This window comes from Podarcis vaucheri, assembly GCF_965113315.1.
Source record: "Podarcis vaucheri genome assembly, chromosome: 2".
In the NCBI taxonomy this organism is placed as follows: Eukaryota; Metazoa; Chordata; class Lepidosauria; order Squamata; family Lacertidae; genus Podarcis; species Podarcis vaucheri.
In genome coordinates this window covers 18,386,515-18,405,970 of record NC_138760.1, presented here as the reverse complement: position 1 = coordinate 18,405,970, position 19,456 = coordinate 18,386,515, and the positions used below count along the sequence as shown (strand labels likewise).

The window sequence follows — 19,456 nt, the reverse complement described above, 5'->3', positions numbered from 1 at the left end:
GTGGTTGATTGGTGACGGCGTTCTGTGTGCCTCTGGTTCTGGTGTCGGTTTTTGTGGGGAGGGCTAATTTCCAGATGTCTGGCAGGCGGGACGTGTCGTCACGCTTGTTCATGTTGTGAGGGTGTTTCTCTATCTCGATGGCTTCCATGATTATTCTCTTGTGGTGATGTTCCATGTTAAAGAGCAATTTGGAATCTGCAAAATTAATTTCATGTCCTGTTTCTTTCATGTGTTGGAAAAGAGAGGAAGTTTTTTCTTCTTTTTTGACGGCATTCTTGTGTTCTGCGATACGTGCATTTATTCGTCTGTTTGTTTGTCCAATGTACGTGGCTGGGCAGACTTTGCAGGGTATTTCATAGACCCCTTGGTTTTCCAGCTGGATTTTGTCTTTTGGGTTTCTGAGGATATTGGCTATTTTTTGGTTGGTGCAGAAGGCTGTTTTGATATTGTGTTTATGGAGGATTTTGCTGATTTTGTCTGTAGTGCCCTTGATATAAGGAAGGAGGGCCATGCCATTGTTTTCTTCTGTGTCTTGGTTTTTGGGGGGTGTTTCTTTTTGGATTAGCTTCGTAACCCTGTTTTTCTGGTATCCATTGGCGATTAACACATTTGAGAGATTCTGTAACTCAGTTGTCAAGTGGTCTTTGTCAGCCAGGCGTTTGGTTCTGGAGATGAGAGTCTTGGCTACGGAGTTTATTTGTGCAGGGTGGTGGTGTGATTGTGCATGTAAGTAGCGGTTGGTGTGTGTTTTTTTCCGGTAGATAGTGTGTCCTAGGGAGCCATCAGGTTTTTTGTAGATTAGGACGTCAAGAAAGGGGAGTTGGTTGTTGTCTTCTATTTCCATAGTGAATTGTATTTTGGGGTGTAGGCTGTTGAGATGTGTGAGGAAGCTATCTAGTTTTTCTTTCCCGTGTGGCCAAATTACAAAGGTGTCGTCAACATATCTGAGCCAAAGTTTGGCAAACTAGCCGTCTGGAGAGCTGAACTAGCCGTCTGGAGAGCTGAAACTGAGACCTCACATAAGACAGACAGACACACCAACAAACTCTACAAACTAGAGAAACGCCAGAAGCCCAGCCACCCTCCACAACAACCCATGAAACAAACAGTACATAACATATCAAACAGGATCCTCACCCCAACTGAAACCAAAGTACTCTCCAAAGGTTTCAACTTTGCAGTCGCCCCGAGACGCATCCCCACGGAAAACATCATATGCGGAGTCGAAGCTAGCCTGACCAAAATCGACCCAGATGAAGCCAATAAAATCAGACTTGAAGTCACCAACATCCTCTGCTCCAGCAAACCACCCAGAAGCAATTTACACAAAGAAGAACAGAAAGCACTCACCAACCTGAGGAAAGACAACAACATAATCATTCTCCCAGCAGACAAAGGCAACGCCACTGTTGTGATGAACACATCGGACTACCAAGCAAAACTATCAAATCTACTCCAAGACCCTACCTACCAACCTATAAAAACAGATCCCACCACCTATCTGGAAAAAACCACCAAATCCAAAATAAAAGCCTCTCCTATCAGTGAAGAAATCCAGCTAAGAATCATCCCCAGAGAAAAATCATCCAGATGCCCCAAACTCTACGGTCTCCCCAAGATACACAAAGAAGGAACACCACTCAGACCAATAGTCAGCTCCATAGGCTCACCTCTACAAAATCTCGCTAAATTTCTCGCTAAGCAACTTCAGCCCTATGCAGAATCCATCGCTTCACACGTTACTAACTCCTTCCAGTTCATAGAAACAATAAAGAAACAATACCTACATCCCGATGACCTACTTGTGAGCTTCGATGTTGTATCTCTCTTCACTCAAGTGCCCATTAATGAAGCCTTGACAGCCATTCAAAACAAATACAACCCCCCCAAATACATCCTGGACCTGACCAACCACTGCCTAACCAACACGTACTTCATCCACAATGGACAAAGATACAAACAGATAGAAGGAGCACCTATGGGATCACCCCTCTCACCGGTCATCGCAAATTTGTACATGGAACACTTTGAAACCAATGCTTTAGACAAGTCAGAACACAAACCCAAACTTTGGCTCAGATATGTTGACGACACCTTTGTAATTTGGCCACACGGGAAAGAAAAACTAGATAGCTTCCTCACACATCTCAACAGCCTACACCCCAAAATACAATTCACTATGGAAATAGAAGACAACAACCAACTCCCCTTTCTTGACGTCCTAATCTACAAAAAACCTGATGGCTCCCTAGGACACACTATCTACCGGAAAAAAACACACACCAACCGCTACTTACATGCACAATCACACCACCACCCTGCACAAATAAACTCCGTAGCCAAGACTCTCATCTCCAGAACCAAACGCCTGGCTGACAAAGACCACTTGACAACTGAGTTACAGAATCTCTCAAATGTGTTAATCGCCAATGGATACCAGAAAAACAGGGTTACGAAGCTAATCCAAAAAGAAACACCCCCCAAAAACCAAGACACAGAAGAAAACAATGGCATGGCCCTCCTTCCTTATATCAAGGGCACTACAGACAAAATCAGCAAAATCCTCCATAAACACAATATCAAAACAGCCTTCTGCACCAACCAAAAAATAGCCAATATCCTCAGAAACCCAAAAGACAAAATCCAGCTGGAAAACCAAGGGGTCTATGAAATACCCTGCAAAGTCTGCCCAGCCACGTACATTGGACAAACAAACAGACGAATAAATGCACGTATCGCAGAACACAAGAATGCCGTCAAAAAAGAAGAAAAAACTTCCTCTCTTTTCCAACACATGAAAGAAACAGGACATGAAATTAATTTTGCAGATTCCAAATTGCTCTTTAACATGGAACATCACCACAAGAGAATAATCATGGAAGCCATCGAGATAGAGAAACACCCTCACAACATGAACAAGCGTGACGACACGTCCCGCCTGCCAGACATCTGGAAATTAGCCCTCCCCACAAAAACCGACACCAGAACCAGAGGCACACAGAACGCCGTCACCAATCAACCACACCAGACCCAAACCCAGACCCTCTCCACAGACATATTACAGACTCCATCCAGTAGCCAAACTATAGTGGCACCTCCGGATGCTGCACCCCCCTGCAATCCCTACACAGATCTGGCTGGCACAAGGCACAAAACCATAGCTCGCCCCTATACACGAAGCCAAGCCAGAGCACAACTAAATGCAGCACAGCCATCTTCTCAGAAAAACTCTTCACAAGCTCAAGAGGTCAAGACACGAAAGCTTTAGCAACTAATCTACACTTAATGACCCACCCAGTGATATTCTGAATATCACTCATGAAATCACCCAAGATATCCCTCAAGTAATTAAGGAACAAAAGAAGAAAAGGCACACTAATCTAGGAACTTCCTCTTTGCCCAGAACGTTGGAGGCTATACACCACACCCCTCAACAGTATTTATAGGAACTCAAACACCAGACTCTGCTCTGTTCCAGTAACAAGAAGCCGAAAGCACCAGCCTGAAGATGACGAGTGAGACCTCGTCGAAACGTCGCACAGACACCCCGACTCTTACACGGGAAGACACCCGAAGACACCAAAACCTGCATTCCTGTACCCGTGAAAATCTACGAAAGCATATATATATATATATATATATATATAAACATTCTATTGATTTAGAGTCTCTTATTGTTGTACATGCACACTCTGTATGCTGTTGTAAAATGAGGGCGTATTTGTGCACTAGTTTTCTTCCTCCTCTTGGCAGTTGTCCATATAACATGGAAACGGTTTCACGTGCTCCTTTCCTGCGTTTAGGTGTCTTAAAAACACCCAAGTACAAATAAAGAACAGGCACTAAAAGCATCAGCACTAATGCCTAAGCTCAGCCCTCGCTGATTGCACAACTCGGCCTAGAATAACTTCCTCAAACTGGTGGTTAATCTGTAACCCATTTTAGCATCCTAGTTCATACTGACATTATTGAACCCAAAAACGTTAATCTGGATGGGCATGCTCTCAAACGCTTACACAGGATTCTCCCCCTCTTCAAGTTTAAGTTTCGTTTCTTAAAAAACATGTTAATTTGCGGAATTGGTTGCTGCCGTCTCATATTGTTGCATTTATCTGGGTGGGGAAAGATTCTGGCAGTCGTGGCAGAATCAGGGAGACATGGGAGACAGCATCTGTAATCAGAGCAATATGTTTTTCAGGCCTAACCAGCCTTTGACCCCTTGAGCAAGGCATAGCCCAACTAGCATAGTAACCTTACAGGGGCTTGATGAACCTCCTTCTTTTATACTCTCCTGGTATGCCCCACAGAGGACCTTAAGATCAATGAATAATCATAGTTTAGAGGTCCCGGGCCCTAAGGAAGTCAGATTATCCTCCACCAGGGCCAGGGCCTTCTCAGTGATGGCTCCGACCTCGTGGAATGCTCTGTCCCATGAGACCAGGGCCCTGCAGGATTTAACCTCCTTCCGCAGGGCCTGTAAGACAGAGCTATTCTGCCTGGCTTTCAATTTGAACTTTGTTGTTGTTTAGTCGTTTAGTTGTGTCCGACTCTTCGTGACCCCATGGACCAGAGCACGCCAGGCACTCCTGTCCTCCACTGCCTCCCGCAGTTTGATCAAACTCATGCTGGTAGCTTCAAGAACACCATCCAACCATCTCATTCTCTGTCGTCCCCTTCTCCTTGTGCCCTCCATCTTTCCCAACATCAGGGTCTTTTCCAGGGAGTCTTCTCTTCTCATGAGGTGGCCAAAGTATTGGAGCCTCAGCTTCACGATCTGTCCTTCCAGTGAGCGCTCAGGGCTGATTTCCTTCAGAATGGAGAGGTTTGATCTCCTTGCAGTCCATGGGACTCTCAAGAGTCTCCTCCAGCACCATAATTCAAAAGCATCAATTCTTCGGCGATCAGCCTTCTTTATGGTCCAGCTCTCACTTCCATACATCACTACTGGGAAAACCATGGCTTTTACTATACGGACCTTTGTTGGCAAGGTGATGTCTCTGCTTTTTAAGATGTTGTCTAGGTTTGCCATCGCCTTTCTCCCAAGGAGCAGGCGTCTTTTAATTTCGTGACTGCTGTCACCATCTGCACTGATCATGGAGCCCAAGAAAGTAAAATCTCTCACTGCCTCCATTTCTTCCCCTTCTATTTGCCAGGAGGTGATGGGCCCAGTGGCCATGATCTTCGTTTTTTTGATGTTGAGCTTCAGACCATATTTTGCGCTCTCCTCTTTCACCCTCATTAAAAGGTTCTTTAATTCCTCTTCACTTTCTGCCATCAAGGTTGTGTCATCTGCATATCTGAGGTTGTTGATATTTCTTCCGGCAATCTTAATTCCGGCTTGGGATTCATCCAGCCCAGCCTTTCGCATGATGAATTCTGCATATAAGTTTGAACTTAGCCTGATCTTTTATTCCCCTTCCTTGCCTCCCCTTTTTATGAAGATTACCCGCTCTGGGATCCCACAGCTAATTCTCCCCTGGTCTCCACACTGGACCAAATAGGACTAATTTAGCCAGCTAGCCCTGGTGATCATCTAATGTTTATTGGATGGATTCCCCCCCCCCCAAATTGATTTTTGAATTCTGAATTTATTGTTATTCATGTTTTATACTATATGGTGTTTTTTGTTGCATCAATTAAATGTTTTAAATTTGTTGTTAGCTGCCCGGAGCCTGGTTTTTTGAACCAGGGTGGGCGGGGTATAAATAAAAATTCATTATTTATTATTATTATACCTGGCTGGGACAAGGGAGAATCTGGCAAGCCATAAAGCAGGCATGTCCAAAGTCTGTGTCAATTTAATCCAACCCCCATGGCAGTATACAAAGGTAAAGGGACCCCTGACCATTAGGTCCAGTCGTGACTGACTCTGGGGTTGCGGCGCTCATCTCGCTTTATTGGCCGAGGGAGCCGGCGTACAGCTTCCGGGTCATGTGGCCAGCATGACTAAGCTGCTTCTGGCGAACCACAGCAGTGCACGGAAACGCCGTTTATCTTCCCGCCAGAGTGGTACCCATTTATCTACTTGCACTTTGACGTGCTTTTGAACTGCTAGGTTGGCAGGAGCAGGGACCGAGCAACAGGAGCTCACCCCGCCGCGGGGATTCGAACCGCCAACCTTATGATCGGCAAGTCCTAGGCTCTGTGGTTTAACCCACAGCGCCACCCACGTCACTCTCCAGGAGATGTACATAGTGTAATAAAAGCAGCAAAGATATAATAATAATAATAATAATAATAATAATAATAATAATAATAATAATAAATAATAATGATGCAAAGTTGACATCCATGGAAGAGACCTTATTCATTCAGTTGGGAAGACTTCTCAGAACAAAAATGTCTTCAACTGCTTCTGGGAAATCCAGGTAGTGAACACCTGTTGCATCTCTACAGGAACGCTGGTTGCACTGAAAGCCCCACTCTTGAGTTACTATGGAGAGGGCTTCTGAAAACCTTGGAACTTGCAGGAGAAATTCTTCTTCAGGAGGCGGTGACCTACAGGAGTTACAAAAGGGACATGTCCAGTAACATGTCCGTGAGCTGTATTAGGTGACTACAGCCATGGGCACAAAATTCTATAGACATTTCTATGCCTGAGATGTTCAGTAATTCATTATAACTATAATAGCCTGTGCTGCAGTTGGGTGTTTGGGAGACCAGCTGTTCTGGAAAGTTCTAGCACCTTCCTTAGAGATCTATTACTCAAATTACAGTGGTGCCCTGCAAGATGGAAAACTCGCTAGACGAAAGAGTTTTCTGTTTTGGAAGTGCTTCGCAAAACGAATTTCCTATGGGCTTGCTTCGCAAGACGACAATGTCTTGCGAGTTCCTGCTGGGTTTTTTCCCTCCCCCCCTTTTTCTAAGCCGCTTATCAGCTGATCCAATCAGCAGATAAGCCACTAATCCGCTAATCCTTCAATGGGCTTGCTTCGCAAGACGAAAAAACCGCTAGACGAAGAGAATCACAGAACGGATTCTTTTCGTCTTGCGAGGCACCACTGTAAGTTTGTCGGGAACTTTCAACTGCAATTCAGTAACTAGTTTGCCTCGCCACCAGACTGCCACCTCCCTTTGCAGAGCTGGCTTTGTCTTTCCAGCTCTCACGCTTTCTTTCTTGTCGGTTTCAGCGGAGGAGCATCTCGAGACAGAGGAGCCAAGATGCCTGACTCCGGAAAAGTAAGGACTGTGGGGGCACCGGGGTGTGGGAAGATGACAGCACCTCATACAAAGTGGGCAAGGTGAATTGTAATAGCTTAAAAGCATGGAGGAGACTAATAGCCAGAAACAATCTCAGGTGTAGCATGCAGAATACAGGAAGCTGCCTTTATTCAGAGTCAAGACCATTGATGCATCTAGCTCACTGTTGTCTACCAGGACTGGCAGCAGTGGGGATTCAGGCAGGAGTTGTTTCCTAGCCCTATCCAGAGATTCCAGGGGTTGCAAAACTGTGCTACTACCCTTCCCCCTTCTATATTCATTCTAGTTCTTGGGTGGGGTTCATTTATAATGGAATTGAGCAGCTCTGTTCTTCAAGCCCAGGATTATTATTTTTTTTATATCTGATTCATAGAGGCAGAAAACGATGAGTCACATGCAGCCTTGCACTTCCAGCTGTCAGACTGAAAGCTGCCATGTTCTGAGCAGGAGCACAACAAGGAGAGAAGTCAGTTGCTTCCTGCCTGCTCCCATTTGCCGCCTCTTTCTGTTTGCTGCCCTGCTCCATTTTTGGATAGTTTCTGAATTCAATTGACGACCAGCCATCAGCAGCTGGACTCCTGCTACTCTGATTTTTGTTACTCGGTTTTCTTCCCAGCCCCCAATTCAGTCCACATCTCCCTGTTCTTTTCAGAAGCTTATAACTGGATACGAAAGCAAAATCCTGGCACCGTTATATAGGTTTGTGCCACCTGAGCTACAAGTTTTGTTGGTGGAAACTTGCCTAGAGCCCTGGGGTGGGTGCTGTAGCTTCTGATTCTGCATTCTTCTCTCCCTGAGTCTACGTCTGGCATTTGTCTGGCAGGCACACACCAACACCCCTCTTTCTTGCCCTTGTTTCCAGGGAGGAGCCCATCCAGCCCTCTCTGGGACCCAAGCGAAGGCGCTTGGTCATTGACGGTGAGGAGCAGGAAGAAAGCAACAGCCAAGGTATGTCTCGTGGCAGCAGTGTAGTTACTTCCATCAAACGCCTTTCCCCAACCTGCATGTCTGCTCTTTCGCTGCCGGTACAAATAATCCATTTGATTCTGGGTGCAACTTGATCACAGATCATCTGTAGGAGTGTTACTGGTTGTCCCCAAATTGTGGAGGCTCATTTGGAATCCGTATGAAAACTGAGCCTTCAAAGTTAATGACTCGCTTCTGTGGAATGTTCTCCCAATAGGGCTCATCCACACTTACTGTATTTCTCGCTCTATAAGACGCACCAGAATGTAAGACGCACCTAGTTTTTGGAGGAGGAAAACAAGAAAAAAAATATTCTGAATCTCAGAAGCTAGAACAACAAGAGGGATTGCTGCGCAGTGATCCCTCTTGCTGTTCTGGCTTCTGGGATAGCTGTGCAGCCTGCATTCACTCCATAAGACGCACACACGTTTCCCCTTACTTTTTAGGAGGGAAAAAGTGAGTCTTATAGAGCAATAAATACGGTACTCCCCACTGCCACCCACCGCTCTTTCCAGGAACAGGTCCATGCTTAAAAGCTTTGTGTCCGAGTGGTTTTTCTCCCCGCAAAACCCACTCTTTTAGCGCTCAGTCACAGCATACGTCAATTCGTGTTTTCTGCAGAGTGCCATTTGCACTGATTGAGCTTTAAAGGGCAGGTTTTTCAGGGAAATCTCCCGGGCCAAAAAAAACACACCAAAAAGTGCTCAGATGCGGAGCTTTCCAGGCACCATGACCTGTGTGCTTTAGAGAGTGGAGGAAAAGCAATGTGGATACGACCTCAGCTGACGCTGTCTATATTGACTTCCAAACATTTACTGAAGGCTTCTCTTTGACTCCGGCCTTATGCAGACAATTAAGGAGGAGGGAAATCTGTAATAGTCAAACTGGTGGTCTGTGTTAATTTTTGTGGTGTTTCTAATTTAACTGTAGCCCGCTTTGCTGTTGTTGTGTTTTTAATGAAATTGCAGTATACAAATATTTTAACAAATAAAATGAACAATATCCAAAAGGCTTTGGGTTCCCCATCCCTCATGCAAAGCCTTCTGTGGGCTCAAAGTACCTGCCCACGAAGGAAGCTGCCTACCTTGTCTGCATTCACCTGGTCAGCATCGAGGTGCAAGGGAATAGGTGCCCTATTTCTGCTGCAGATGTTGACTGTATTTCCTCCCCCCTTAGTAAGACTGTCATTGTTTTATGTTTCCACGAATTAAAATCAACTGACCAACAATAGAGTAGCAACCCCCCCTTCACCCAACTGAGAAAAATAGGGGAGTGGGGGGCAGAGGCGTCAGTAGGCTACTCGAACAACCAGCAAGATACGCTGAGAGATAAGAGAGACAAAGGGCTCTTGATAGAAGTTGGGGCAATGGTCTACAGAAGAAAGACAGTGCTGTGATTAGATCATTCCATACTTCCTTCGCAGTACAGAGAGGGCAGCAGAAATTACCAGCCGCCCCCTGCCCAAAGAGGCTGCCCGCTGCCTTTATGCATGAGTCACTGCTTTGAGTCTCCTCCTAATCACGAGGCATGTCAAGAATCCTCAGCTTATCAGGACTTCAGAAACCCAGCCAAGAATACATTACTGAGGTTCGATTGGGGGGCAGGAGCGGCAGAAAGGATGTTCATTATTCGGTAATGGATAGCAGTGAGAGCAGCTTCTAATGCTCTCTCTCTGTATTTATCCTTCAGTTTCTTTCCCAGAATGCTGAATAATTCCCACTTTGCTTCTGAAGCAACTTTCTGCAAAAATCTGATTAAGTCACAGCACGGCTTTTTCCATCGCCACTTTATCCCTTGCTCTCTTAAGATGGTGCTGTATTTTATCTTTGGCACCGCAGGGTCCAGTGATGAGGACGAGCCGCAGCCTGCTGGCAAAAGGAAGTGCCAGCGAATTGAAGAGGAGGAAGAAGATTGAAGGAGTTGCCCCCCCCCGGCCCAGTTCAGACCAGTTACACCCACTGCCAGCTCTGGAGCTGCAAGAACCATCTCGGGCAGAGGGGTCCTCGATGGAGCAGCCTGGAAAGAATCTCTCTCTTTCTCTTCCCCAGCCCCGGTCTCCCAGTCTTGGTGCACAACACTTCGTAGTTTTTGGGAATGGGATGCAGGCAGACTGAACATGTGAATGAGGCCTGCTAGAGAACGGATGCAGGGAAAAGAAATGGGAGACCTGCCTGAGGAGGGAAGAGGGGAATGGGCTTTCTGCCCTGCTCTGTTACAGGATACAACAGACGTTGAAGCTGGTACAGGAAGAAGCTTCCCTTTAAACTGTTCTGTAACCATTTGTAGCTTATGACACCTGTGACACGGGGCGTTTGTTCTGAGTGATGTCTGCTGAGAGCCAGCAAAAGCCACCCTGACAAGACTGACCTGCCAGGCAGAAACGAGGCATGTTGGCTCTTTGAATCTTAAGGCTACTTGGCTTTTGGATTTGTCACCAAAACACGACCTCATCCCTGTGCTCAAGTCTCACATTGCCTTATAATACATGCGCATGGTCTTCTGTCTCCATTGTGCCTTGGCACCTACACCCTTGATATTCCTTCTTCAAAAATGGGTGCTTGTACTGGAATCACATAAGACTCGTTTGACGTTGGGTGTCAAGAGTTGAATTGTTTGGGGAGGGTGGGGTTCAAAAGCAAAGGTGTGCTCCTGTGCTGAATTTTGCTCCCAGATTATTGTTCTCACCACCAGTTGCTTCAGCAGTTTTCCTTGCCGACAGCTATTGACTTTGTTGCTTGGGTTGTTCCAGGCAGAGGCAACGTCAGAGATGTATAAGGGTTGCCTCTCGTTCATGGCAGAAGGGCGGGAATGTTAGCACGTTACTTGTGTGCTTGTGTTGTGTTTTCATAATAAAAATCGCCCAAACAACCCTTGGCTGACTAGTTCTAAAGAAATCCAACGTTTTGAAGGTTCTTCTGCCTTGTTTTACATGGCTGCTGGAAAATGCAAGAGCTTCTAGGAGGGAAGAGGATGAGGGCTTTGTAATGGTTTCTGTGCGTTGACTTTCCTTAAAAAGGAGGAGGAAAGCAATAGTAATCCTGCTTTTAGCAGTTTCTGGTTTTTCTGTAATTTGAGTATTCCCACATTTGCACATGGGCACTAGCTCTATATGTTTGCGACAAGCCTGATTTGTAACCCAGGCCCTGGGATGGCGAACCTGGTGCACTCCAGATGTGGTTCGTCTCCAGCTGCCATCAACCCCACACAGGAATGGTAAAAGTAAAGGGACCCCTGACCATTAGGTCCAGTCGCAGAAGACTCTGTGGTTGCGGCGCTCATCTCGCTTTACTGGCCGAGGGAGCCGGCGTACAGCTTCCGGGTCATGTGGCCAGCATGACTAAGCCGCTTCTGGCGAACCACAGCAGCGCACGGAAATGCCGTTTACCTTCCCGCTGGAGCGGTACCTATTTATCTACTTGCACTTTTATGTGCTTTCGAACTGCTAGGTTGGCAGGAGCAGGGACTGAGCAACAGGAGCTCACCCCGTCGCGGGGATTCGAACCGCCAACCTTCTGATTGGCAAGCCCTAGGCTCTGTGGTTTAACCCACAGTGCCACCCGCCTCCCTACACAAGAATGGACTCATCCACAATTCTGCGCGCCCCACTGCTTTCCCCCGAGAAATCTTGCTGAATCGGAGCAAAATGTCAGCTGGTTTTTCTGCAAATTGAGGTTCACTCCGATTCAGCCTGGGTTTTCCCAGGGGAAAATACGAGGCAAGTGGACCCTGTGCTTTCTAGGCATGGAACAAGTGTGGGCAGGCCCTGTGACAATGTAGTCCAATATCTGGAGAAACACAGGGTCCCCAGCCTAAACTTTAGAGAGCAATTGCTGGGAATTGCGAGTGGGGAGACTGTTGTTGGCACTCATGACCTGTTGGGCCTGGGGTTTTCTGGTTGGCCACTCTTGAGAACAAGGTGTTGGACCAGATCGATCTTGGGTCTGATCCAGGACATAAGTGCCACAGGTATTCCCAGCAACTGGTATTCAGGGACGGTCTGCTTCTCACACCAGAAAACACGGCCAGCAGCCAGCAATAGCCATGCTCTCCATAAATTTACCCTAATCCTCTGTTGGAACCAGTCTAGCTGGTGGCCATCACTGCATATTCTGGGAGGCAGTTCCATTGATTTAACTACGTGCAACGTAAAGAGTTGCTTTTCGCTGTGTGCCCTGAATCGGCATTCAGCTTCACACCATGCGCAACTTTATAGAACCCTTGTCATGTCTGCCCTTAGTCCTTTCCAAACTCGAAATCCCCAGATTTAACCGTTGCTCGTTAAGTGAATAGCTCCAGCCCCTTGATCATTTTGGTTGCAAAGGACTTCTTCAGGAATTCCAGCTCAAAGTAGCTGCTGAATCAAAGCCAGAGAACTGCAGCAGAAACCAAAATGAGTTGAGGACGAATACTTCTGTGCCCCTTGATAATGAACTAACTTGATAATGGAGCAGAGTGTTGCAATGGGGTCGGCTGATAAGACCCCAGAATATAGATATATAAGCACTGGGGAAAAGGCTCTGCATTCTCTGCCACCTTGGTAATTATACGCTTGTGCCTCTTCTCCAAACAGGTAAGCCGCTCCATTCTGGTGGATGGGCAGGGGCCAGCATGCTATGGGGGAAATAGATTTTAGGAGACTTGTAGAGGAGCAAACCTAAGGGTTTCAGTTTGAAGATGAGGGCCAGGATAGTGTGTTAGGCTAGCAGGGAGGCCCCTTATCTTTCAGCATCTGGAGAAAATAAAAATCTTGGCATGTATAATGTGGCTGTTCACTAGAAGCAGCTCGGATGCTGCGACATTGACCAGATCTCTAGGAGTTCCTTGTGCAAGCAAACTTGGCTGCTTGCAATTCATGGCTGACTCAGCCGCTTTATGAGATTGTGTTTCCTAAGTGCCGTCACCAAAGGGAAAAGACACTGCTTTGTCATAACCTTTTCCCCCAGTGAAGAACCCTGATTGCTATTGTTTTAAGCAGCTTTGACAGTGCCGTATGGAACTCTGACCTGTACAGGATGTAAAATAATAATAATAATAACAATAAATTTTTATTTATATCCCGCCCTCCCCAGCCGAAGCTGGGCTCAGGGCGGCTAACAACAATCAAATAATCCCACATTCTAAAAACATTCCACTATAAAATTAATTAAAATCAAATTGATGGCAACCGTTAAGCAAAATTCTGTGCAGATTGCCAAAGGAGGGAGTCAGGCTGTGCCCTGACCAAAAGCCTGGTGGAACAGCTCTGTCTTGCAGGCCCTGCGGAAAGATGTCAGGTCCCGCAGGGCCCTAGTCTCTTGTGATAGAGCGTTCCACCAGATTGGAGCCGCGGCCGAGAAGGCCCTGGCTCTAGTTGAGGCCAGCCTAACCTCTCTGTGGCCTGGGACCTTCAGGATGTTTTTGTTTGAAGACCGTAAGTTCCTCTGTGGGACATACCAGGAGAGGCGCTCCCGTAGGTACGAGGGTCCTAGGCCGTATAGGGCTTTAAAGGTTAAAACCAGCCTTCAGAATATAACATTTTATTTTATTTTTAATGCTTGCTTGTTCATTTTTTCTTCTCCCACCGTCTCTTGACCTAGATCTTGAGGGTTTGCACAAGGAATGGGGAATCTGAGGGCCTCTGGTTGTTCCTGGACTACAATTCCTAGCATCCCCAGCCATTGGCCACAGCATCTGGGGCTAACAGGAGTTGAGAGTTCAACAACAACTAGACAGCCACAAGTTCCCTTGCCGTGATTTTCCTCTGCTCTTGTTTTTTCAGGAGGCACACGACAGGCAAGCTGTTTTTTCTGCCTCCTCCCCTTCTGAAAACATTCTGCTGCTTTCACACTTGGAAATAGCAGCTCCTGTAGAAAAGTAGGTGAGTGGGTGGGATGCCACTGGCAGACCCTCCAAGTGTCCCTATTCTCCAGGGACAGTCTCAGATTTACAGAAGCCATCCCAGTTTCTGATTTGATCTCTGAATGTCCTGCTATTCCTTAGGACCTCCCTATTTTCATGGGAGAAATGTTGGAGGGTATAGAGTTATGCAACCCCCGAGCCAAGCAGATAACTATATAACCTTTAGAAAACATCTGGAGGCAGCGCTGTATAGGGAAGATTTTTTTTCAACGTTTTACTATGTTTTTATATGTGTATAAATAGTAAACTTACTACAGTGGTACCTTAGGTTAAGTACTTAATTCATTCAAGAGGTCCATTCTTAACCTGAAACTGTTCTTAACCTGAAGCACCACTTTAGCTAATGGGGCCTCCTGCTGCCGCCGCGCTGCCCAAGCATGATTTCTGTTCTCATCCTGAAGCAAAGTTCTTAACCCGAGGTACTATTTTTGGGTTAGTGGAGTCTGTAACCTGAAGTGTATGTAACCTGAGGTACCACTGTACATAGATAAAGGTAAAGGGACCCCTGACCATCAGGTCCAGTCGTGGCCGACTCTGGGGTTGCGGCACTCATCTCGCTTTATTGGCCGAGGGAGCCGGCGTACAGCTTCTGGGTCATGTATCCAATATGACTAAACCGCTTCTGGCGAACCAGAACAGCGCACGGAAACGCCGTTTACCTTCCCGCCAGAGCGGTACCTATTTATCTACTTTCGCTTTGGTGTGCTTTCGAACTGCTAGGTTGGCAGGAGCAGGGACCGAGCGACGGAAGCTCACCCCGTCGCGGGGTTTCGAACCGCCGACCTTCTGATCAGCAAGTCCTAGGCTCTGTAGTTTAACCCACAGCGCCACCCACGTCCTGCAGAACTTACTACATAGGACATCCCTATTTTCATCAGAGAAATCTTGGGAGGGTATGGACTGGAAGAAATGGTTCTGGCCTCCTGTTCTTAAAGCCACCACCTTCCAGCCAAAACGTGCTCCTGATGAAGGGCTGAATGATACGTTTAAAGCACATGACGTCCCCCAGAGAATCCTGGGACCTAGTCCACTCAGTTGTAGCTCTAGCACCTTTAATAAACTACAGCTCCCATAATTCTTTGGCAGAAGCCGTGTGCTTTCAACGTATGGAGTGCGTGTGACCCTTGTTTCAAGCAGGAGACTAAAGGCTTTCTATTGGCTCATAGAAAGGCCCTGTGTGGGATTACTCATCAGCAGAGTAGGTGTTTCCCTAAGATCTCTGTCTAGACCTGACAAAGAACACTGGTTGAGGTTAATTCCCTCTTAAGGGGAAGGCTGACTTTCATTTCATCCAAAAAGAAGTGAAGCAAGCACTCATTCTGGGGCACTGAGTCCAAACTGCAGCAGCTTTTCCTAGGGCACATTCTTCACAGAAAGCAGCTGCAAGCAGAGGTTTTTTTAGGAAGCCACTCGTGACTTGAGCAAACACAAACTCCTAACGCCCTCGCATGCAGACTTAACTCTGGCTGCTGCCACTGCTGCGAGGGCACAGTCCCAGCATTCATCGAAAGCACGATGATAACTGCATTAAACAGTGATGGCTTCCCCTGAAGAATCCTGGGAGATGTAGTTTCTTGAGGGTGCTGGGAGACCCCTATTCCCCTTCCAGAACTATAGTTTACAGAGTGGTTTAAGAGTCCATTCCTCTTCCCAGAGTTACTCCGGTAACTCTGAGGGGAATAGGGGTCTCCTAACAACCCTAGCCCATGTACTTACAAGTCTGCAGTCCCCAGTCAGTCTAAACCACTGAGCCTCTTGGGCTTGCCAATCAGAAGGTTGCCAGTTCGAATCCCCGTAACGGAGTGAACTCCCATTGCTCTGTCCCACCTCCTGCCAACCTAGCAGTTTGAAAGCATGCCAGTGCAAGTAGATAAATAGGTACCGCTGCAGTGGGAAGGTAAACAGCTTTTCTGTGTGCTCTGGTTTTTATCACGGTGTTCCGTTGCGCCAGAAGTGGTTTAGTCCTGCTGGCCACGTGACCCAGAAAAGCTGTCTGTGGACAAACACCGGCTCCCTCAGCCTGAAAAGCGAGATGAGTGCCACAACCCCATAGTCTTCTTTGACTGGACTTTACCTTTACCTTTTTACCTACCCAATGTCACACTCCTCCATACAGATTCCCAAGTAAGAGCTAGATACTCTTCTGTCTCCTCCTTTCAACAGGACTTCCAATGAATCTATCCAACATGTACCTGCCCTCACTGCCTCCCAAGGCCTTCTTGACTTTCGTCGGCTTCCTGCTCCTATGCCATGAATCAGAAGTGCACTTGCTGTCCATGGCGAATGCCAGGGAGAAGGCTTCTGAAGACCACCCACTGACCTCTGTCTCCCCCTCTGTTCCTCTCCGCATCTTCCTGAGCTCCATCTCCCCACAGTCCCCCCCGTTGCCCCAAAAAGGGGTTTCCTGCAAGGACTTGATGCCTGAAGCCCTGGACGGTTTTGCTGATGTGCCTGAGCTCTCCCAGACCCTCATCCGAGCTGCCTTAGTGCTGGCCCTGCAAAGGGCAGGCTGTAGCCGGCATGCGGAGACCCTCGTTTTGCACCTCTACGAGGAGCTGGGACAGGTAGATTCGGACGACCTCCTGTTTGCAATGGCCGGGACTCTGAACACCACTCATTCCCCCGGTCAGAGGAAGAGCAGCGTCGCCTTGCAATTCAACTTGGACCAGCTTGCGCAAACGCCAGTCCATCACTGCCGAGGTCTGTTGCCGGTGAACGGATCCCTCCTGTACGGCAAGGCACACAAAGTCTACCGGGGTTTTCCGGCGGCTTCCAAAGCCTGCCACCGCCTAGGGGATTCCTGTGCCGGAGTGGCCTCCAGCGACAGCAGCAGCTTCTACGTGGTGGAAAGAAAGGGCAGCTACTTCCTGCCCCGCCATGGTGCCACCTCCTGGCTCCACCAGTGCCGCAGGCTTGGAAGAGGCCGCCGTTCCACTGCGGAGTACTGCGACAATGAGACCGAGGAGAAAATCTACCTTATCCTGGACTGGATTCCTTGGGTCGGCGCCTTGTACAGCTTTGCCACCAGTGTGTACTTTGCAAAGCTGAACTGCATGGAACTGGCGCATCAACGTGCTATGAGCTGCGCCATAGACATAGGCCATGATTTGCTGCTCTTTGCGACTGGAGGGGCCAGCGGTGTTCTTGGCATGGGGATTTATTCAGGGCTAAAGCCAGGCTTGAAGACGGCTGTGCGTGCCATGCTGAGGTATTTGAGAGAGGAGATGCACACTTTTCCTGTCCCTTCCAACTACTCCGGTCCAGTCACCACCTTCTAGCTCCTCCATAACTGTTCCTAGCCCAGATGAAGCGACTCTCGTGAACTCTCCATCGCCTAGAGAACACAGATTTTTTTGGGGTGGCGGAAACAGAGGATCCTTATTTGCTTGCTTTTGTCTGCTAGAAGTGCTAATTCAAAGTGCTGGTTTTGAAATTATTAGAAAGGCCTGGGATAAGACATATCTGAAAGCAATGTGGAAAATGATTGTTGTTTTTTAAAAAAATGAAGTTATGATATTGAGTTGTACAGGAATTGTTGGACTTATTGAATAAAAGACTTTGCTCCTGTACATGAGAGGCCAAGACCAGCCATCCCTAGAGAAGGAAGAAGCCTCCGGCAAAGAAGATGAAGAAGATTGGCAAACTAAACTATTGAACTATTTAGGTTAATTTAGTCGATGTAGAATCCAAGACAGAAAGAGGACTTTGATTATTAAAAAAGATTTGATGCTCGTCTTTTAAGCTTTGTATATATACTTTTAAATTAGTATAACTTTTGAAACTCACTTGTATTAAGATGAACAAGGTTTTAAAATTGGACTATTAAGATTAAAAGATTTTTAATCATAATATTAAACAATAATTCTCGAAAACGTCTGAATCGAGAGAGACTTGACTGTGAATGCTCTGTATCAGTGTCTGAATGCATTGGTTTTACTGGCTGAGGCTAATAAATTGTGCTTGAATTTTAGGAAAGCAAGATGCTATTTGGGTGGGTGGTCTGGGAAACAGTCAAGTTACCTTTTCTGGATGGGGTTGCACTTCCTCTGAAGGTGCTTCTTCTTCTTCTTTGGCAATCCCTCCTAGCCGAGTAAGATTGTCTTCCGTGAACAAGGTTTTAACAGTGAGTCCATAAGTGAGGCCAATTCTGGATCCACACGTCCTTTCACACTGGCGACATAGGTTTCCGGGCAGGAGTTGATCATAGTGAGGGTTTGCCAATCATGCCTTCCTCTTAGCACGTTTCTCCCTTGTGTCCTGAGTTTGAGCTTCAACGTCCAAAGTTCGTCCTCAAAGTCCATGACACCTTTGGAAAAGGCTGTTGTCCAATTGGAGCGCTCACAGGCCAGTGTTTCCCAGTTGTCGGTGCTTATACTACATTTTTAAAGATTTGCCTTGTCTTTAAATCTCTTTTGTTTTGTTTTTTTTAAAAATTTTTTATTGAGTTTTCACATTTTATATAGACAAAGACAAAAACACCAAAGACACAAACACAAACAAACAGAAAAATAAAACAACAAACATATATAGTTTCCAAAAAGCTTATTTTCTAACCCTGGTCATTGACTTCCCCCCACCCCCTCCCTTGCATCCCTGTTCCCCAATTTATATCAGCAAATTTGCATTTCCTTATCCATCTTAATATTAGTCCTTTATATAAAAAAAAACAAAACGAAATTAAATTTATTCTAAGTTGGACCTCAGTTCCCTTCCATTGATTTCCCATTTTGTCTTAAATAATAGTCTTGTTAGTTAAATCCCACAGTCTTAAGTGTTGTTGAAACTAGATTCTTCCCACCCTTCCTTCCCCGGTTTGTGTCCCTTCCGAAAACATGTCCAAAATAACAGTTCTTAGCCCGGATTCCTCACGTCCGAGGCTCTCAATTCTCTTTCAGTCCCTCTCCGCCGGCCTAGTTGGCAATCCTTTATGTCGGTCTTCACGTCTCGAAAGAGTTCTTTCAGAGTCAGTCCAAAATCTCTTCCCATATTTATAAACAGCTGCTGAGGAATTTCCACAAGGCATGAATTTTGAACATAATCAAAGTCAGAGTCTATGTGGAGGCCCCAATTATATTTCTTTATTTTAAATTCCTTGATTTCATAGATTCCCAGGGCCTCCACTTTCGTCTTCTGGATCTTTCGTAGATTTATGGTAGGTTCAGTCCAATAGTCTCCTTGTTTACATTCCACAGATGTCGGCTTCTGGACAATATTTTCCCATTTCAGTTCTTCTCTTTCTTGTTTTGTCTTCTCCTCTTCTTTAGTCATCATTTCCGGCTCAGCTGTGGGCTGTTTCTCAGCTAGGTTCTCATTACATTCAACAGGACTACTTATTTCAAAATTCAAGGTCATCAATTGTTCACTCATAGCCGTAGTCTGTTCCTGTAAGATT

General features: G+C 46.5%; 2 protein-coding genes and 1 long non-coding RNA gene across 4 annotated transcripts in view; 2 read left to right on the top strand and 1 right to left on the bottom strand.

Annotated features, from left to right (window-relative positions):
- Nucleotides 1-11,034, top strand: part of TIMELESS (timeless circadian regulator) — a 72,860-nt gene extending 61,826 nt beyond the window's left edge. The window contains exons 28-30 of one of the 2 annotated variants that reach the window (XM_082212378.1): nucleotides 7,101-7,179; nucleotides 8,063-8,148; nucleotides 10,005-11,034. In XM_082212378.1, the coding sequence (XP_082068504.1) occupies nucleotides 7,101-7,179; nucleotides 8,063-8,148; nucleotides 10,005-10,081 (242 nt within the window). In that variant the 3' untranslated portion in view covers nucleotides 10,082-11,034. The remainder of the gene's footprint in view (nucleotides 1-7,100; nucleotides 7,180-8,062; nucleotides 8,149-10,004) is intronic. The other variant, XM_082212379.1, reaches the window with a different exon arrangement.
- Nucleotides 1-19,456, bottom strand: part of LOC309526726 — a 168,371-nt gene that overhangs the window by 36,832 nt on the left and 112,083 nt on the right. The window lies entirely within an intron of this gene.
- Nucleotides 12,851-18,474, top strand: LOC309526528 (apolipoprotein F-like). The gene is made up of 2 exons (XM_082212738.1): nucleotides 12,851-13,619; nucleotides 16,228-18,474. Exon 2 carries the CDS (start codon nucleotides 16,236-16,238, stop codon nucleotides 17,340-17,342), a length of 1,107 nt encoding a protein of 368 aa, XP_082068864.1. The 5' UTR covers nucleotides 12,851-13,619; nucleotides 16,228-16,235; the 3' UTR covers nucleotides 17,343-18,474.